At 36.6% G+C, this 17,797-nt stretch overlaps 1 protein-coding gene across 1 annotated transcript in view; it reads left to right on the top strand.

Moving 5' to 3' along the window:
• Positions 1-17,797, top strand: part of Cdc2rk (cyclin-dependent kinase 10) — a 189,696-nt gene that overhangs the window by 148,411 nt on the left and 23,488 nt on the right. The window contains exons 7-8 of the mRNA XM_090397623.1: positions 9,686-9,809; positions 14,359-14,408. Of these exons, the coding sequence (XP_090253749.1) occupies positions 9,686-9,809; positions 14,359-14,408 (174 nt within the window). The remainder of the gene's footprint in view (positions 1-9,685; positions 9,810-14,358; positions 14,409-17,797) is intronic.

The raw sequence follows: 17,797 nt of genomic DNA, 5'->3' as shown, positions 1-17,797 counted from the left end.
TAGCTCCATTTCTTTGCCATTCAGGCTTCTTATGTTGACAGTACTGATCTTTAACTCTGGTGATGTTGAGTTGGCGTGTGCTTTCAGATTTGTTCCAGTAGCTGACTTTTCGCTGTTCGCCCTGGTTCCCTGGCGAAAACAACGGGGGCCTTGTTTAACCGGGCGACGCCCCAGCCGGCATGAAATTTTGTCATGTTGTACCATCATTTTTTATTTTGTTTTAACCAATAAAAATCCAATTTGGTCGGCTAAATCCCAAATTGCCAGCCCATCCTTGTCGTTCAGTATCCAGGTAGATATCCTACATGGTGCACCACAAGAAGGTGAGGATTGGACATTAGGTCAGAAGCCTTGGTCAGTTCTCCGCATTCCTTTAAAGGCTATGTGGAGGTCTCCTCTGAGTTATACAGCTTTGACCCTTAAGCACCCCTTTATTAAGGTTTCTTTTAATTAATATTCCAGTATACGTTAAATTCCTTAGATAATTTAATAGTCATGTGTTAGCAGCGCATAAGCCTATCTACAAATATTACAACATTAGCAGGTGCAAAAAACACACACTATTCATAGTATACACTATTTTCAACTTGAGCGTACACAAGCCATGTAAATGTTTCAAACCGTATGTATTGAAAACCTCGGTTGTGAATTGCAGCACAGGTTGTAGGAAAATTAAAATTTGATTCTGGTTTCTACAACTTTTTCACAATATCTAAATTATCATCAGAATTAAATGTTTGTTCTTTCAACAATGCATTGTCATGATAATTATTAATAACTAAGAAAGCACTTTCTTCTGGATAATTTGATGGTTTTTGTCTGACCTGCGACTGGGGAAACTGAATCCAAATCAGTATTGACAACATTAATAGTGCCAACATTGTTACTAACATTTGAATCACCTTTTTTTTTTTTTTTTTTTTGAAATAGTTAAATAAAATACTCTGTGTATGTTTTTCAGTCATAGTTCAGTGCAAAATCTAAAAAATAAAATAAAATCTTTTACAAATTTAACATTAAAATGTTATTGAAGAATTTATGTACCGTAAAGGTTACTCTTCAGAGATGAAAAGCTAAGTTTCAAGTTCAAGATATGCTTTTCAATAAATTCAATGCAAAATAGCACAGAATACGAGCAATGAGTACACGATTTGAGAATACACACTACGCATCATACAACCCATGACTGAGCATCTGCATTGATCGCCAATACATGATACCCATGATCTCCTCTGGCTCAACTCGGGCAAACGAAGTAGTGCTTGGTCTGCCCAAGCACTACTTTGTTCGCCATGTGTTCACAGCAGCCGTGATTCCCGAGAGCTATAGGGTATTCCCACCTTATGTGATCACTAATTCATAAGTAGTATAGAAAAAGAAGACACGACACAACATGAATTTTTTTTTAAAAATGAATTTTAATTGGGAAAAGATTTTTGGAAAATTTTCTACTGGTTTTTTTTTTTTTTTCCTTTTCTTTGGTGGGTGCTAGTGCCTCTTGGCCTCCCTCTGGGTGCACCACTGCCCCACACTAGCTATTAACTCTGTCAAATCACAAATTTCACCATCCTTTGAGTATGGGTGGATTTGTGATCATACATCTGCGAAGGTGCCCCTTGTAAGTGTTCATCAGAACTAACATCAATAATTTCTTCCTCTCTCTCTCTCTCTCTCTCTCTCTCTCTCTAGAGAGAGAAAGAGGCAGGGGGGGGGGAATTAAGATAAATTTTTTCTTCCTCTTTCTTCTACTGTATTGCTGAACAGTCTTCCCTCCCATGTGTTTTCCATGGAATATAATGCTCAGGCCTTGAAATCCAATGTGAACAAGTTCCTTGTGTACCAATTCTCTTGCCATGCACAGCACTAATATACTGTAGGTTGGCCAACCAAACTCTCATGCGTGGACCCAACATAAAATTAATTAATTAATTAACCAGCTTGCCCTCTTCTAGATAGAATTGAGTAATCTTAAAGAGGATTCTGATGCACCATTCCAAATATGTGAGCAATATTCCATGGCTGTGTAGATCTGGAATTTGTATAGAGTTAACAGCTGTAAAGGTTTGAAGTACTGTCTTGTGTGGAAAAGTACACTGAGTTTTTTTTCTTTTTCTTTTTTGGGCAGCTGCAGAAGCTGTGGTGGTTGAAGTGTGTTTGGGCCAGGAAAGGCTGGAGGTATAATTCAGTCCAAGAAGGGAAATCTGATCAGATTTGGATAGCTGGATATTACAAAAGTTAGGAGTAGGATGTGAGCCCTTTTTTGAGTTTTGGTGGCACTGAATTCTGCAAGGTTGTCCTTGTCCCATTGAAATATAGCTAGGAGAATTGGAGTCCAGGTCATTGGCCATGGTAGATCTTGAGGTTTCTAACAATTGAGCATTATATGGTTTGTCACATAAAACAGAGGAATGGAGTGTATGGTCATTGGCAAAGATATAGAAATGGAATTTCAAGTCCCTGAGAGCAGATCATTTATATACAATAGGAAGAAAGTGAATTAAAAGTGCAGAACCCTGGGGTACTCGTGCATTGGTGAGGAAATATGAGAAATGGAACTATTGAACATAACATGTAATGAGCAACAAGTTGACGATAACGATATGGTTGCAGAGGGTGGAGGGATGACCATACGATGGCAATTTGCTGAGTAGGCCCATGTGCCAAACCTAATCAAATGCTTTTGAAATGCCAAGAGCAACTATGTGAGTTTCTCTGAATTTTTCCATGAATTGAGTCCAAAGGTGAATGGTGAATGTCAGAAAATTGGCTGTGGATTGAGAGTGGTAGAATCCATATTGCTGGTCGCTGATTAGTTGATGGGTCTTCAGGTGTGTAAGAGTTGGCTGTTGATGACTTTCTTTAGAGGGAGGGAGAGAGAGAGAGAGAGAGAGAACAGAAGTGAGAGCAATTGGATGGTAGTTCATTGGCTGACTTTTATCACCTTTCTTTGGGATGGGCTGGATGTTGGTCTGTTTCAATACTGTAGGCTATATGTCAGTTGAATAGGATAGATTGAAGAGGTGATATAGATAGGTGTTAATTTTGGGACACAAGTTTTTAATACAGTAGGTGGGATACCATTAGGATCAGATGCCTTGTTTCCATGAGATTGTTAATGATTCTTCAGATGTCTTTCTGGCAGAAGAATATGGGTGACCTGGAGTGAGCAGTTCTTGGTAGAGTGTTGGGAACTTTGCCCAGGTCGTCAATGCAAGAATTGAAAGAAAGAGTGATACTAGTAAGTCAGCCCTGCTTTAGGTGAAGTGACTATAGCACCATTCGGATGTGAGAGTGGTGATAATATGGATGGGCAAAAGTTGCATCCAATGGTTTTTGGCAAGGGACCAGAAAGCTAAATCTCTATTGACATTTGGATAACAGGCAAATTTACAGCATTTGGCCCTTTCAGAATCTAATTTGGATTTGTTAATTTTTTAGCTATTGTGAGCTGCAGTATAAGCAGAGTTAACAGCCACAGTTTTAGTCATAGGCCATTTTTGGTATGCAGAGTTTTTTTTTTCTTCTACTGTGTTAGTACACTTTTTTTTAAGAATCAAGACTTGGATGGTGGCTGAAGATTTTGGATGGATTAAGGATGAAAGCCTTCATACCTGTGAGGATGATTTCTGTTATTTGATCTGAGCAAGTGTTTGGCTATCTGACTACTGAAACAGTAGTCAGATCATGGGAAGGAGGAATACAAGGCACAGAGGTTACCCATTTGGTACTCTTGTAGCCAAAGGACATGAGACTGAGAAACAACTGGTGGGTGAAGATTGTTCTTTGGCAAGGAGATTTATGCGGTTGTGATCAGAGTTGCCAAGTGGAAAATACAACATCTACAATATATATTTGGATGGGAAGCTTGTTAGGAAGAGATCAAGCATGTTGGCAGATTGGATGTAGTTGTCAGGTATTCTGGTAGGGAGTTTGACAATCTTTGTTTGTTAGTTAAACATAATATGGATTTAACATAAATATTTTATTGTCATAAAATTTTCATCCTACTATCAAGGGTATCTTCAGTATTACTTTCAAATTAAACAACAAGAACAGAAACCGATAGATTCAACAATAAAACATGCAAACTGCATATGCATGACGTAGTGTTATGGTTTTAATACATTAAGGATCTAGTAAAAGTAACCTTGTTACATCGACCAAATCTAACTAAAAATTATGGACTTAAATTATCCCTCTTATGGGAAATATTTCTCCTTTACAAGCTCTAGAATTAATGTAATTTTTATTTATTCTGATTAATCTAGTTCAAGTTATTTTTACTATAATCCTAATGTATTTAGACCATGAGACTTAGTATCATGTGTACAGTTCTTGCATTTCATTGTTGAATCTACCAGTTTCTATTCTTGTTTTTATGTCATACTGAAGATCCCCTTGTTACTAGGGTGAAATTTTGATACCAATAAAATATTTACTTAAATTAAATCCATATTATGTTTAACTAATTATCATGTCTTACATGACAATTCATAAAGTTATTTGATCTTTGTTAAGTTGTTGCTAATGACAAATCTCAGCATCCCTACTTGTTTGATCATTGAAATTAGAGAAGAGAAGCCAATGTGAGTTGTAGACATTGAATCCACAAGAAGGATGACTTCACTATTAGGGTACTTCAACTGTAGAAAATTTAGTTCAAGAGAGAGAGAGAAAGAAAGAATTGAAGAGGTTGCAGTGGAACAGAGTTTGGAGAGCAATAGAGACAGCAAATGAAAGTGGCAGGTTGATTTGCTAGATAAATTTTGAGTTGAAACAGGTCAAACTTGTGGGGATTCAAGATTTGCAATCTTTGATGTGAAATGTCAGTTCTGATGAATGCAAAAATGCTGCCCTTGTTACAGAAGGAATTGAGTAATGTGTAGTTCAGGTGGATAGTGGTTGTTGAGGTTGACATCTGAGGTTCTTCTAGGAATAGTAATTCTGATTCAGATGACTAGAGGTGGTGCACATTGTTTATGTTGTTGTTTAGGCCATGATTGCTAGTGAAGTGGATACAGAAACTTTTTTTTTGTTGTTAAGAATTAGTGTTGGTGGGTATTTTGTTTTATTTTTGTTGCTGTTTTATGATTTTTTGAACTATTTTTTTGTGGGAGAATTTTTGTGATCTGCAGTAAAGTTGTTTTCTATATGTTGTGATCCATTAAATATGGGAAAGAAGAGATAAAAAGGAAAAGGAACATGCAATGAGAGATGACAGACTCGTAAACATACCACCCACACAGAGGAAACTCAGTTTCCTGACCATACATGACCTTGACAGTTCCTCCTGCAACCATTGTACTTAGTCTCCCTCCAGTCGTGAACTGACAAAGTAAGTGGTAGCTAGATTCGATGCCAACTGATCAGGAAGTCTGCAGATTCGTTACTAAGTGGTTCAATCCCATGCATTAACCAATGGCCAGCCTACAAGCCTACAAGCCTGTATATCCTCAAGTAGGAGAGGGTCTGGAACCCTATAGTGTGATTGGCATGTCATTGAGGGAATCATTCTCACTTCAATAAATTAAAGATGCCAAGAAATTATGAGGTGGTATCAGAAAGTTTTGAAACTAGCTCTGTTTATGAGAAATTACTTTATTTAGCTGTAGCCATTGGAGAGAAAAGTGTTGTCCAATGGCTACAGTGATCACGGTATTAAAAAATAATCAGGTCCTTCCCCTTTCCTCGGTCTTTTCTTCAGAAAGAGTTTAGAAATGCCATCACCATGCCCTACATCCGTGGTGTCACATCCAAAAAAATAGCCAAGATTTTAAAAAATTAAAACCTACACACAGCATTTAAGCCCCAACGCAAACTTGCTATCCTTATCTGCTCTACAAAAGATCAGCTCCCTCCTCTCTCAGTGCCTGGAGTCTATAAAGTACCCTGTTCCTGTAAACTGGCATACTTTGGACAGACAGGCAGATCAGCCACTATCCGCCTGGAGGAACATAAGTCATACATCTGCAAACATGACTATGGTCAGTCAGGCCTGGCTGACCATGTCTTGAATACAACCCACAGGATCTCATGGAAAAAACCCACCATGTTCCACCACAGCAAATTCAAAAAAGAGAGACTATTCTTAGAATCAGCAGCAGCTCTCAGAAATCAACCGAATCTCAACAAATATGGTTGCATTAAGCTTCCTAAGATTTGGGAAATGCCTATCACCAGAGGTCCCACTTTACATTCCAGCCACCTACAACCGCCCTTAGAGGGTGCTCACCCTAGATAGGACTTTAGTGTCACCCACGTGGTTGGGCTTAGTATTGTGTGTTATTTGTTTTTATGTTACATTAGTTTTTTTGTAATCCCTGAAGATGTCTCATTTACTGAGAGGAAATATATAAGAAGAAATAAATTCTGTTTTAATCCTTTCTGAGTTTAATACAATCCATTAAGCCTCCAGTATGACTATCACCTTCAAAATAGTCCCTTTGCATATCAATACAGTGTTCTTGCCACTTTTGGAATGTGTCCTGGAAGTCTTCTTTTCAAAGCATGTCAAGCATCTTTTGCAATTCATGCTGGATCTCCGCAGTGGTGTCAAAACGGTGACTTTTGAGCTGGATCTTCATCTTCGAGAAGAGGGCGAAGTCTACACGAGCCAAATCTGGCGAGTAGGGTGGGTGCGGAAGTGAGATAATGTTGTTTCTGCCGAGAAACTCATGTGTGAGGAGAGCTCGGTGACAAGGGTGCATTTTCGTCGTGGAGCATCCAGTTTTTCGCACGCCACAGATCTGGTCGCTTTTGCCGAATGTCCTCCCTCGGACGCCTTAAAACCTGGCAGTAGAACTCGCTATTGACTGTCTGGCTCCTGAAGACGAATTCTTGATGCACAATGCCGTGAATGTCGAAAAAGACGATCAGCATGCACTTGGTCGAGCTGCGGACCTGCTTCATCTCAGGGTCGTACCCGTACACCCAAGTTTCGTCACCAGTAATGATCCTCGACATGAAGGATGGGTCATTCACGGCATGCTGATGGAGTTCTTGGCAGACTTCGATGCGATGTTCCTTCTCCTAGGTCAGCAGCCTGGGGATGAACTTGGCAGCAACACAGTGCATGCTCAAATTACACGTGAGGATTGCCTGGACTGTTCCGTATGACAAACCGACAATGGCAGCAATGTTGTGGAGTGTTCTCCAATGATCCTCATGCACAAGTTGCTGAATGGTTTCAATATTTTTGGGGATTGAGCTCGTTGAAGGTCTTCCTGATCTCTCATCTTCTTCCAGTGATGTTCTTCCGCTCTTGAAGCATGCATGTCACTCATAATACCTCAAATGACTCATTACAGCATCACCGTAAACTTGCCGAATCATGTCAAACGTCTCTGTGGCAGATTTGCCCAGTTTCATGCAGAATTTCATGTTTGCTCTTTGTTCTAAATTGCTGTCCATGATGAAATCGCAGATGTGGTAACGCAGGTAGTCAGAATAGCATTAGTTGCATAGCTCACGATGTACACAGGACGATGTCTTTTGATACAATGACTTATGAAGGTAAGTACTCTCTGTGACTGTGTGTGTAGCCTTGTGCTGCCATCTGTTGGTGTGTTACAAACCTAGTCTCGGAACTTTTTTGATGCCACCGCGTATATTCTTGTTTTCATCCTTTATCCAAGTGTAAGCAAAGTTTGTGCATAAAGTAACTTCATGACAGGACAACTCGTATATAGCGGCCTTAATATCCCATGATGTAAAGCACTTATCCTTACAGGCATGTATAATGCTATGGAATATGGAAAGGGCCACTACCCAGACCAGTTTGACCTTTATTGAGGTTGAAGTAATGCAGAAGTCATATTTCCATATACAAGCAGCCAAAAGGTGTCACACCTTATTATTTTGGACATTTTGAGAGTTTTTTCACTTGGTTTTACTATAAATTAAAGATGCCAAGAAATTATATTCTTGGTTTCATCTTTCATCCAAGCTAAAAAACTTTTAACATATTTTAGTAATAAGGTGTGATACCTTTTGACTACTTGTATGTGGAAATATGACTTCTGCATTACTACCACCTTTGTATCACTTCTTGGTCTGGCTCCCACTGATGAGACCTCAACAAAGATCGAAACTGGTCTGGGTGGTGGCCCTTCCATAATACACAGCATCATACATGTGCATAAGGTCTGTGCATTGCATTATGGGATACTAAGGCAATTGATGGTCATCAGTCTCTATATACAAGTAGCCCAATCATGAAGTTACTTCACGTGCAAACTTTGTTTGCTTACACATACTCTGCCATCAGGGATTAGCAAAGCTGATGTGAATAAGTCAGCTTCCTAATTGGACGGAGACCTAATGATGGACATCAGCTATACTAATCCCTGCCCATCCGCTGACTAATGCATCATTTGGTCATCTCTTTCTAACCGGAGATGGCTGATTATAAAGTTGACTGCCTGCTAAAGTTTTCAGGCTATTTTTGATTTTAATGGTTATAGACTATTATTTTCATTTTGTCATTTTGTGTGCTCTGTGTAGTTCCTGTCAGTGCTTTGTGTTCTCTCATCCATTACAAGTTCTTTCTATTTCCTTTGTTTACCGAGTTTTTCTTTTATTTTTTAGTTTTAATAGAAAATATGAATAAAATTTTATTCAGTACCTCCAACAGCATTATTCCCAACAGTTGTGTTTTGTGACATAGATTGTGATGACATTTGAATTCACTTCATTAGCATTAAGGTTTTGGCTTTCACTGTTTACACTGTCCGACAAAATAGCATTGATGCTGTAGGACTTAGGCCAGGTCTCTTCTTTAGTTTATTATAGCACATAATTTTGTTATATGGGTGATGTTTACTATGGTATGAAGAATAACAGGACATTAAAAAACAAAAAACATAGATTAATAGGGATATGTAAGTTTGATATGGCTTTCATACAATCCTATCTGGACTGCTATGCTCAGATTTGATTAACTGGATTTTATAGATGTGAAGAAGTGCTAATAATTCAGTAGTAATTAAAGTGGCGACTAGTTTGGGGAATGCCCACTTGAGGATAGATTAAATCTTTGCAAGTTTCAATGTTTAGTTAATATGTAGAAAAGAGGGATATGCTTAAAACATCTAAGTTACTAAAGAGATTTTATAGCAGAAGACCTTTTTCAGTGCACATTCAAGAGGAAAAAGAAAACAAAAAGGTCATCTGTGGAAACTGGCTGAATCCTACAATTTTTGATGCAAGAGCAATGAATGAGTGAAATGGGTTGTGAATACACTCTTAGTGAATGAGTTTATATAGTAGTCATTCTGCAGATTAGTGAGCTCTCTGCACATCATCATCATTTGATGAACCAGACTTCGTTGCAATGCCTGAATAATGTTTATATAATAGTAATTACTCGTAGTATAGGAAATCATTGAAGTTTGTTGTGATTATCTTGAAATTAGATTGATTCTAGATACATTAATTATATAGCTCTATTAAATTGAATGAAAATTATGTTTTGCAATTTATGTACTTGTGATTTGACTGCTAAGACCGTTTTCTCTCCATTTGTTTACTATTAGACATCTTATTTTCAAACTTCAAAAACAACAATTGCTAAACTAATTCACATGCTTATGGATATTTATTTAATTTAATAAAATCTGTGCATAATTAAGAAATATGATTATACTTTGAGCAAAACAAAAATGCCATACCTTTGAATGGTTTATAGGGCAGCAGGTTGCATCTTGGGAGAATTACTATTGAATAGACCTCTTCTTCCTGGAAACTCTGAAATCCATCAGTTAGACTTGATCATTGACTTATTAGGAACTCCAAATGATGATATATGGCCAGTAAGTGTTTTTTAATTTTTAAATTTATGCTAATATATATAGAATTGTCATAATGAATATGATAAAACGTATTCACAAAAACAGTTCTACGCCTCTGAATCAAAAAATTCAGGATAGAGTGATGGTGTTATGTCCCTATCTTACGATTTTGTTTGTCTTACAAACTGCCTTCGTCTATATTCTCCTAACTTCTACCTTCAAAACAACACCAAAATTTCTACTAATATCTGAATTATTGTTCCCCGTAGTATCCCTAGTATTTGTATTTTAACTGCGCCCTTTGGGATATTTAGTTTAAGATATTTTATACATAAACAGAGAAAAGAACTCAAATATCTGAAAGTGTAACTATTGCAGTCGTGACACTAATTCCTGTTACTCGACATTAATTCCTTAAACTTCCCGTTTCTTAACGTTAATTCCCCGCGTGGTTAGGCTCGAATGTTTCTAAGCGGTGCATTGGATTAGCAATATCAGACAACTTTTCTTATCATTAAACAAAAGGTTTATTATTTCTCTAAACATGGTACACATCAAAATACTCAACTAAATTACTTACACTCTAAAATTAGCTTAATACAAGTAGTTGGGCTATGATTCGACAAAAGTTACTATGATCATGCCGCCACAAAATTTCATACAAAACATGAATTCACTTAACATAAAAATTTTAGATCACCACACATTATTAGATTATTCAATTTCAAGTACACTAACAAAATCACTAACTACTCTAGCACATACTTATGACAATTCCGATTCTCTACACATCACACTAGGCACTCAAGATTCTTAGGATAATTAATTATTCACAAATTATCAACACTAGCTAGCTTACTTTTAACACTCTCTATCAAATTCTAAAGTCCTATTATAATTTCTCCCTAATCACTTTAACAGTTCCGTATTATGACAATGGTACCTATCACAAACAACTTCTAGTTAACATAAGACAAAATTCACAATACCTTTCTTTAGCTTCACTTACGGGCCTTCACCTTCTACTGAACGAACATAACTTCTTGCAATTCAGGGCTATATAAACATCTGCGCCGTAGGCTGTACTAACTGAAACGAGGACATCGACATTTTCACAGCTTCCTATGACTTTATGGTGTATTTCGCTTTCTACATAGGAATACGGGAATAGCTTTCCCGCTCACCTTCGATTCCTTGTTGTGGCATGAGGATATAAGCCATATCTCTCCACTCAAGAACACCGTGAAATCCACTAGAAAACCAAACTAAAACCACCACAACTATCCAAACGTTTCTTCTCTTCTCGCAAAAAGGCAAAAAAGGCCTCAAGCCTCCTTGACACTCAAACGTCTTCCCCAAAACCCAAAAGAGCCTACTCCTCGAAATAAAAAGCCACGAGGGGGGGGGTTACCAACCCTTTTATAGCTGCTTCCCTAACGGCGCCCTTTCTTACTTTTTCCCACCTCCTACTTGTTTTCCGTCTGTCTACCAATTGGGTAGCATTTGGCCGCCATACATCATTTTGATCGGCAACTTGTAACTAAGTTTCTATCCGGGTATAGGCCCTAAGCGATATTCCGTTATTTCTCTTGTTAGCCTCTATCTTAACCCCCTTTTAAACCTTTTCTCAGAATTCTACTTAATGCTTAATCTGTAGCCTCTTACATAGCGTATTTCATGACTCATTCTTTTATACTTATGCACTTTACTCTTTCATTCTTAATCGCATTACTATATTAATTCTTCGTTAGCTACTTTTTTAATACAAATTCCTTGTTTAGTCATAAATATATCTTAATACATTCTTTTCTTTTGTTATCTTAACTAAACAACAGACCTTTACATTTTACTCAATTTATACTGGATGCAAGAATATTTTGTTAATTAAATTATCCTTTTTATGCAGGGGTTTTTATTTATGTTATTTATTTTTCATGTTACACCATCATAACTGAGAATACTATATTCTCAAGATATCAGGTGTAACAATGGTGAGAGAGTGACAATTGCCCTAACATGTATGTGTTAAAACTCTAATAAAGAAGTATATGAAGCTTTTAAGCTTCAACTGCCTTCTTTTTTATTATTAGTGTTTGTCATAAAATGATTTCATCATATACTGAACCAGTCATAAAACTGGAGTTCACCATGGTTAGTAATTTTAATTTCCAGTGAGAAATTATTTATATTCCAGTTAATTTAACCAACAAGTTCTAAATTATGCTTTTCGGTGATTACTTAGATCAGCGGTCGGCAACCTTTTCAGACTCGTGGGCCACATTCAACTTTTATTTTTAATAATCGGGCCGTATGCGTTTAATTAAGTGAAAATAATCAGTGAAAAAAAAAACATTTAAGTTATCAATTTTTATTATATCAATCTTAAAAAACACAGAAATATTTAAAGTACGAGATATGAAACAAGAATGAAAATGAAACTCGAAAAATTATTATCACTTAAAAACAACATAATATAGTTCTATCTAGTATTTTGCATATTTTTTCTTTCCATAGGAAATAACTTTTAAATATGGTGAATCTAAATCATTCAATTATGTTTGGGGGGGGGGGGGGGTTAATAAGGTATCTCTATCAAAGATACATTAGTGAAAACTGAGATGATGTCAGAATCTGTCCAAATTTAATTTTCTATGAATGTTTTGAAATGCAGAGTTTTTTAATGAATGAGGGGGAGAGTTACCTGTAAGGGAGAAAAGTGATTTGGATAAGTGTTTAGCCAATTTGTAGGTGGGGCCATCTATGCTATCTACTACAGTAGGGGGGGGGGTATTGGGTTCATTAATTTTAGCTTTCAGTACTAAGACAAATTTTAAGGTAAATAAAGAGTTTAATAAAAATAAGCCATTATAACCCTACAAGTTTCGTAAGTCGTCAGACTTGCATCATCAGTAGTAAAAAAAACGTTATACATAACAAAAGACTAGAAACAATTAATTACACATATTAGATGTTATCATAACTTCTCACAAATTTTGGTGTAATGTCATTGTCTCTACATCAAACCAGAAACATTAATCAGTTGATGAAGTTTTTATGTTTATTGCATAATTTCTGTAGTTGTGTAACTTTATACCATAATTACTCGCTGTGAGTTTCTAGATTAAAACATGTTTCTGTGGCTTATCAGTGCTGTGGGAAGCTTTTGGTATTGAGACCACATTTTAAGGTAAATAGTTTACTAAAAATAAGCAATATAGCCGTAGAAAAGTTGTGCAAGTCATCAGTCTTGCATCGTCAGGGTACTAGTAAATAAAGTTATAAACAACAAAAGACTAGAAATGACGTGTAATTAATTGTTTCTAATCTTTTGTTGTGTATAACTTTTTTTACTAGTACCCCCCCCCCCCTGTTGTTCTCTGCTTAGTTCATCCCATCGGTGCCTTTAGATTCTTTTTTTGCCTTGGTAGTGCAATTGAAAAAACAATGGTATGTTACGTCCTTCGATTGGAAAAGGACTGAGTTTGATTCTCGTTTTGACAAGGTTTTTTTGGCAACCACCTGGCTGAGTGGTTAGCATATCTGCTCTCCAGCCGAAAGGCTGCAGGTTCAAATCCTGCAGTGAGGGCGGATGTTTGGGATTGTCTGTGAAAATACTAGTGGTGGTGGGCAGTAGATGGCATTGGTGTAGTCGCAGTTCGTTGTAGTTGGTGGAAACGGAGAGTTGTAGAGTGGGTGCCCTCCCTTGGCGAGTCTTTGCCAGCCTGGTTGGCTGAGTGGTTAGCGTATCCTCTCTCCAGCCAAAAGGCCACAGGTTCGAATCCTGCCATGGGCATGGATGTTTTTTGTGAAAATACTAGTGGTGGTGGTCGGCAGTAGATGCCGTTGGTGTAGATGAAGGTAGCTGTGGCTGGTGGATTGGTGGAGACGGAGAGTTGTAAAGTAGGTACCCTCTCTCGATGAGTCTTTGGACTTCCTGGAGGTATTATATAATAATTATATATTAGCAATTCCTTTACTGGTTTTAGTTACAATAATCTATTTATTTTTATATATTTTTCTAAGTGCTAGTTATCATTATACTATATGATGCTGCGTAGAAAACCAGCAAAATATTATTGTGTTTTGATAAATATATTTTTTCCTCTTATTGTTGTTTATACCATTAAGCATTATTACAAATAATGAACGACATCTAAGTCTTTCTTTATTTATTAAACTCAGATAGTTTGAAACCCAGGTTGGAACTCTCTACTAAATTTTTCATTCATCTCATTAAACTTTTTTTATTTTGAAAATTTTAATTTTATTTTTTGTTAATACTATATGTATGTATGCTGGATTCATATAACTAAAAATATATTTAATAATTAAAAAAATCCTTTCATGTTTGTAATTTATTCTAATGCCAATGTTAATAAATAAATATCTTTATAATTATTCAGGTTTGAATGAAATATGATCTGACACTGATTTAGATCATTTAAAAAAATGTATCTGATTAAACATCTAATATTTATGGATCTTTATAGTGAAAACCATACATAAAACATAGATTACGTATTTTGTAGAAAGAAAAAAAATGCATAAAAACTAGCAACTTCTCTTTCAGGGGTGTTCACAACTTCCAGTACTAAGGAGTTTTGAACTGAAAGCTCAGCCGTAAGTATAACAAATCTTTTATGTCTATAACATATCTGTTTAACATTTATTCAGTAAAGAGTGACTGGTTAATAGTATAATGGTTCTAATCATACTGTGCTATGATTTATGATGCCATAGTGCATCTAATCACTTTTTTCTCAAATATTAATATTTCTTAAATAATTATAATATATAAGAAATACATTTAATTAGGGATGTGTGATATGTATATTATTATCATCATCATCATCCTTTCAGGGATTTAGGCCCAGTGGCCTGTTCTGGTCTCATTTATCTTTTCCCTTGGAGTCCCTAACTTCTATGTTCTCAAACTGGGTAGTATCAGAGTATCTTTGGGGGGGGGGGGGGGGGGGGCTTGAACTGCCCATTCCTTCAATATGTTCAATCCATTTCTTTCAGTATTTGTATACTTTGTCCAGTACTAATATTTTTAGTTCTTTGCATATTTCTGTGCTTCTCTTTTTTTTGTCCCAGAAAGTATAGCCTGCTGTCCTTCATATGAATTTCGTTTCTCCAGTTTCTATTCTTTTTAGTTCTGCATTTTTTTTGTGGTCCATAATTCACTTCCATACAGTATAGAAAGTCTTGCCAAAACTTAAATTCTTATTCTTGTATAAATTAAAGATGCCAAGGAATTATATTCGGGGGTGCTTAAGGGTCAAAGATGTATAACTGAGAACCGACCAGAATGTATATGCGGAGAACCGACCAGAGCTTCTGACCTAATGTCCAATCCTCACTTTTTTGGTGCACCCTGTTGGGTATCTACCTGGATACTGAGAGAACAAGGATGGGCTGGCAATTTGGGATTTAGCCGACCAAATTGTATTCCTATTGGCTTAAACCAATATAGAAAATAATGGTACAACATGACAAAATTTCATGCCAGCAGGGGCGTCGCCCGGTTAAACAAGGCCCCCGTTGTTTTCTCCAGGGAACCAGGGCGAACAGCGAAAAGTCAGCTACTGGAACAAATCTGAAAACACACCCCCAACTCAACATCACCAGAGTTAAAGATCGGTACTATCAACATAAGAAGCCTGAATGGCAAAGAAATATAGCTGGCTGAAGAATTAGATAAGTACCAGATTGACATAATAGGGGTGACTGAAACAAAAAAGACAAAAATTGGTGAGATCTTTCTGAGCAATAAATACAAAATTTTATATTCAGGAAATCACAATCAAGGAAAAGAAGGAGTAGCCATAGTATTCAACACAAAATACGAGGCTAATCTTCTTGAATGGCAGGCAGTCTCAAGTAGAGTGATGTGGGCAAATATGAGAATGGGGAACTGGACAATGAGACTTATTTGTGCCTATGGTCCCACAGAAGGTTCTACTAAGGTAGAAGTGGAGGAATTTTTTGATGCTTTAGAAAAAGCAACTGACACGATGAAAAAGGAAAAGTTGGTCCTTGTTGGGGATCTAAATAGCAGAGTAGGAAGTGATTGTCAGACATACAAAAATGTTTTGGGAAAATTTGGAGAAAAGAGGAAAGCTAATAATAATGGCAAATACCTGTTGGATTTCTGCTCAGGACATGGATTGGTTATTACTAACACCATGTTCCAACATAAAAATATGCACATATTTATGGAGAGAAGAGGCTAGGAATAAGAAAAGTCTCATTGACTATGTTATTGTTCATAGTGATGTTTTCTCCCTGATGCGGGACACCAGAGTGTACAGAGGATTTGAAATTGGAAGCGATCACTATTTAGTCTTGAGTAGGATAAAATTGAATTTCATATTGAAAAGAATAACATGTAAGAAAGTTTTAAAGCGAATAAAAGTTAAGCAGCTCTCAGATGTGAAATGTAGACTAAAATACACAAAGATTATTGAAGAAAAAATGAAAGAGTTTGAGAACAGGAACCAAACCTTGGAGATTCAGTGGCAAGATTTGAAGAAAACCCTGATTGATTCAGCCAGAGAGGCATGTGGTGAAGTCTGCAAGGATAGAAAAATCAGAACTCCATGGTGGACACAGGAAGTTAAAGAGGCCGTGAAGGAAAAGAAGAAAGCATATCAGAAGTTCCTGGCAAATAAGTCAGCATGCATTCTTAGAGAATACAGAGACAAATGTAAGAAAACGAAACACTGTGTAAAACTAGCTAAACAAAAGTCATGGGAAGACTTTGTCAAGAACATAGAAAATAAATATCAAGGTGGTAAGATATTCTGGTTTTTGTTGAAGAAGCTTAGGAATGGAGGAAAGAGTGCTGTAAAAGGAATTAGAGATGATAAAGGTGACATGAAAACAGGAGAAAAAGATATCCTTGAAGTATGGAGTAATTACTTTGAAAAACTGCTAAATGAAACAAGTAGTGATGACAGCACAATGGTAAAAAACACTGAGCAAGCATGCAGTCAGGAATATATATCCATACTTGAAGTAGAAAAAGCCATCAAAGGCTTGAAATGTGAAAAGGCAGCGGGAGTATATGATATTCGACCAGAAATGCCGAAATATGGTGTTATAAAAGTCTTACAGTGGCTGCACTGCATAGTTCAGAAACCCTGGACAGAGGGACGAATTCCCAATGATTGGAGTAGAGCTCTCATAGTACCCATATATAAAAAGGGAAATAAAATTGGATGTGAGAATTTCATTGGTATCTTCCTACTGAGTGTTCCTGGCGAGATCTATGCAAGTATACTTGAGAAACGGTTGAGAAGAATTGTGGAAGAAAAGCTTGGTGAAGAACAAGCTGGATTCAGACCAAATAGAGGCTGTCAGGATCAGATCTTCACTTTACAACAAATGGATCTGTATTTAAGTTTTGTCAATCTGGAAAAGGCATATGAGAAGGTGCCAAGGGAGAAGCTATTCAATACGCTACAGTTATATGGTGTCAATGGGGCATTATATCAAGCAATACTTTATTTGAGTTGTAATTCAGCAGTTAGAATTAAAGGAAGTATAGGAAGATGGTTTAATGTTAAAACTGGTGTTAGACATGGATGTACATTATCCCCTCTGTTATTCATTATCTATATGGATCACATTATGAAGGAAAGTGGTATTAAACATGATATCAAAATTGGAGATGTTAATGTCAGCACTTTGCTTTATGCGGACGATGTTATACTTCTAAATAAATCTGCTACAAGTTTGCAAGATGCTCTGACTAAATTGAATAGCTGTTGTAATAGATATGGTATGAAGGTCATCATTAAAAATACAAAGACAATGAAAATAGGTAGAATTGTTGAAAATGTCAACTGTGTTGTGAACGGAGAACCTGTAGAACATGTAAAACATTTCAGCTACTTAGGCAGAATTTTTACTGAAGATGGTAAATTAATCGTGACTTATTTTTCACGGTATTAACAATACCACAAACACTTTTATCCACAAGGATGTTTTATTAAAGCTAATAT

This window comes from Typopeltis vanoorti, chromosome 9 (assembly GCF_054136105.1).
Source record: "Typopeltis vanoorti isolate ZY-2024b chromosome 9, IOZ_Tvanoo_1.0, whole genome shotgun sequence".
Taxonomy (NCBI): Eukaryota; Metazoa; Arthropoda; class Arachnida; order Uropygi; family Thelyphonidae; genus Typopeltis; species Typopeltis vanoorti.
The sequence above is the reverse complement of the archived record's forward strand: the minus strand, read 5'-3'. Positions and strand labels throughout refer to the sequence as shown.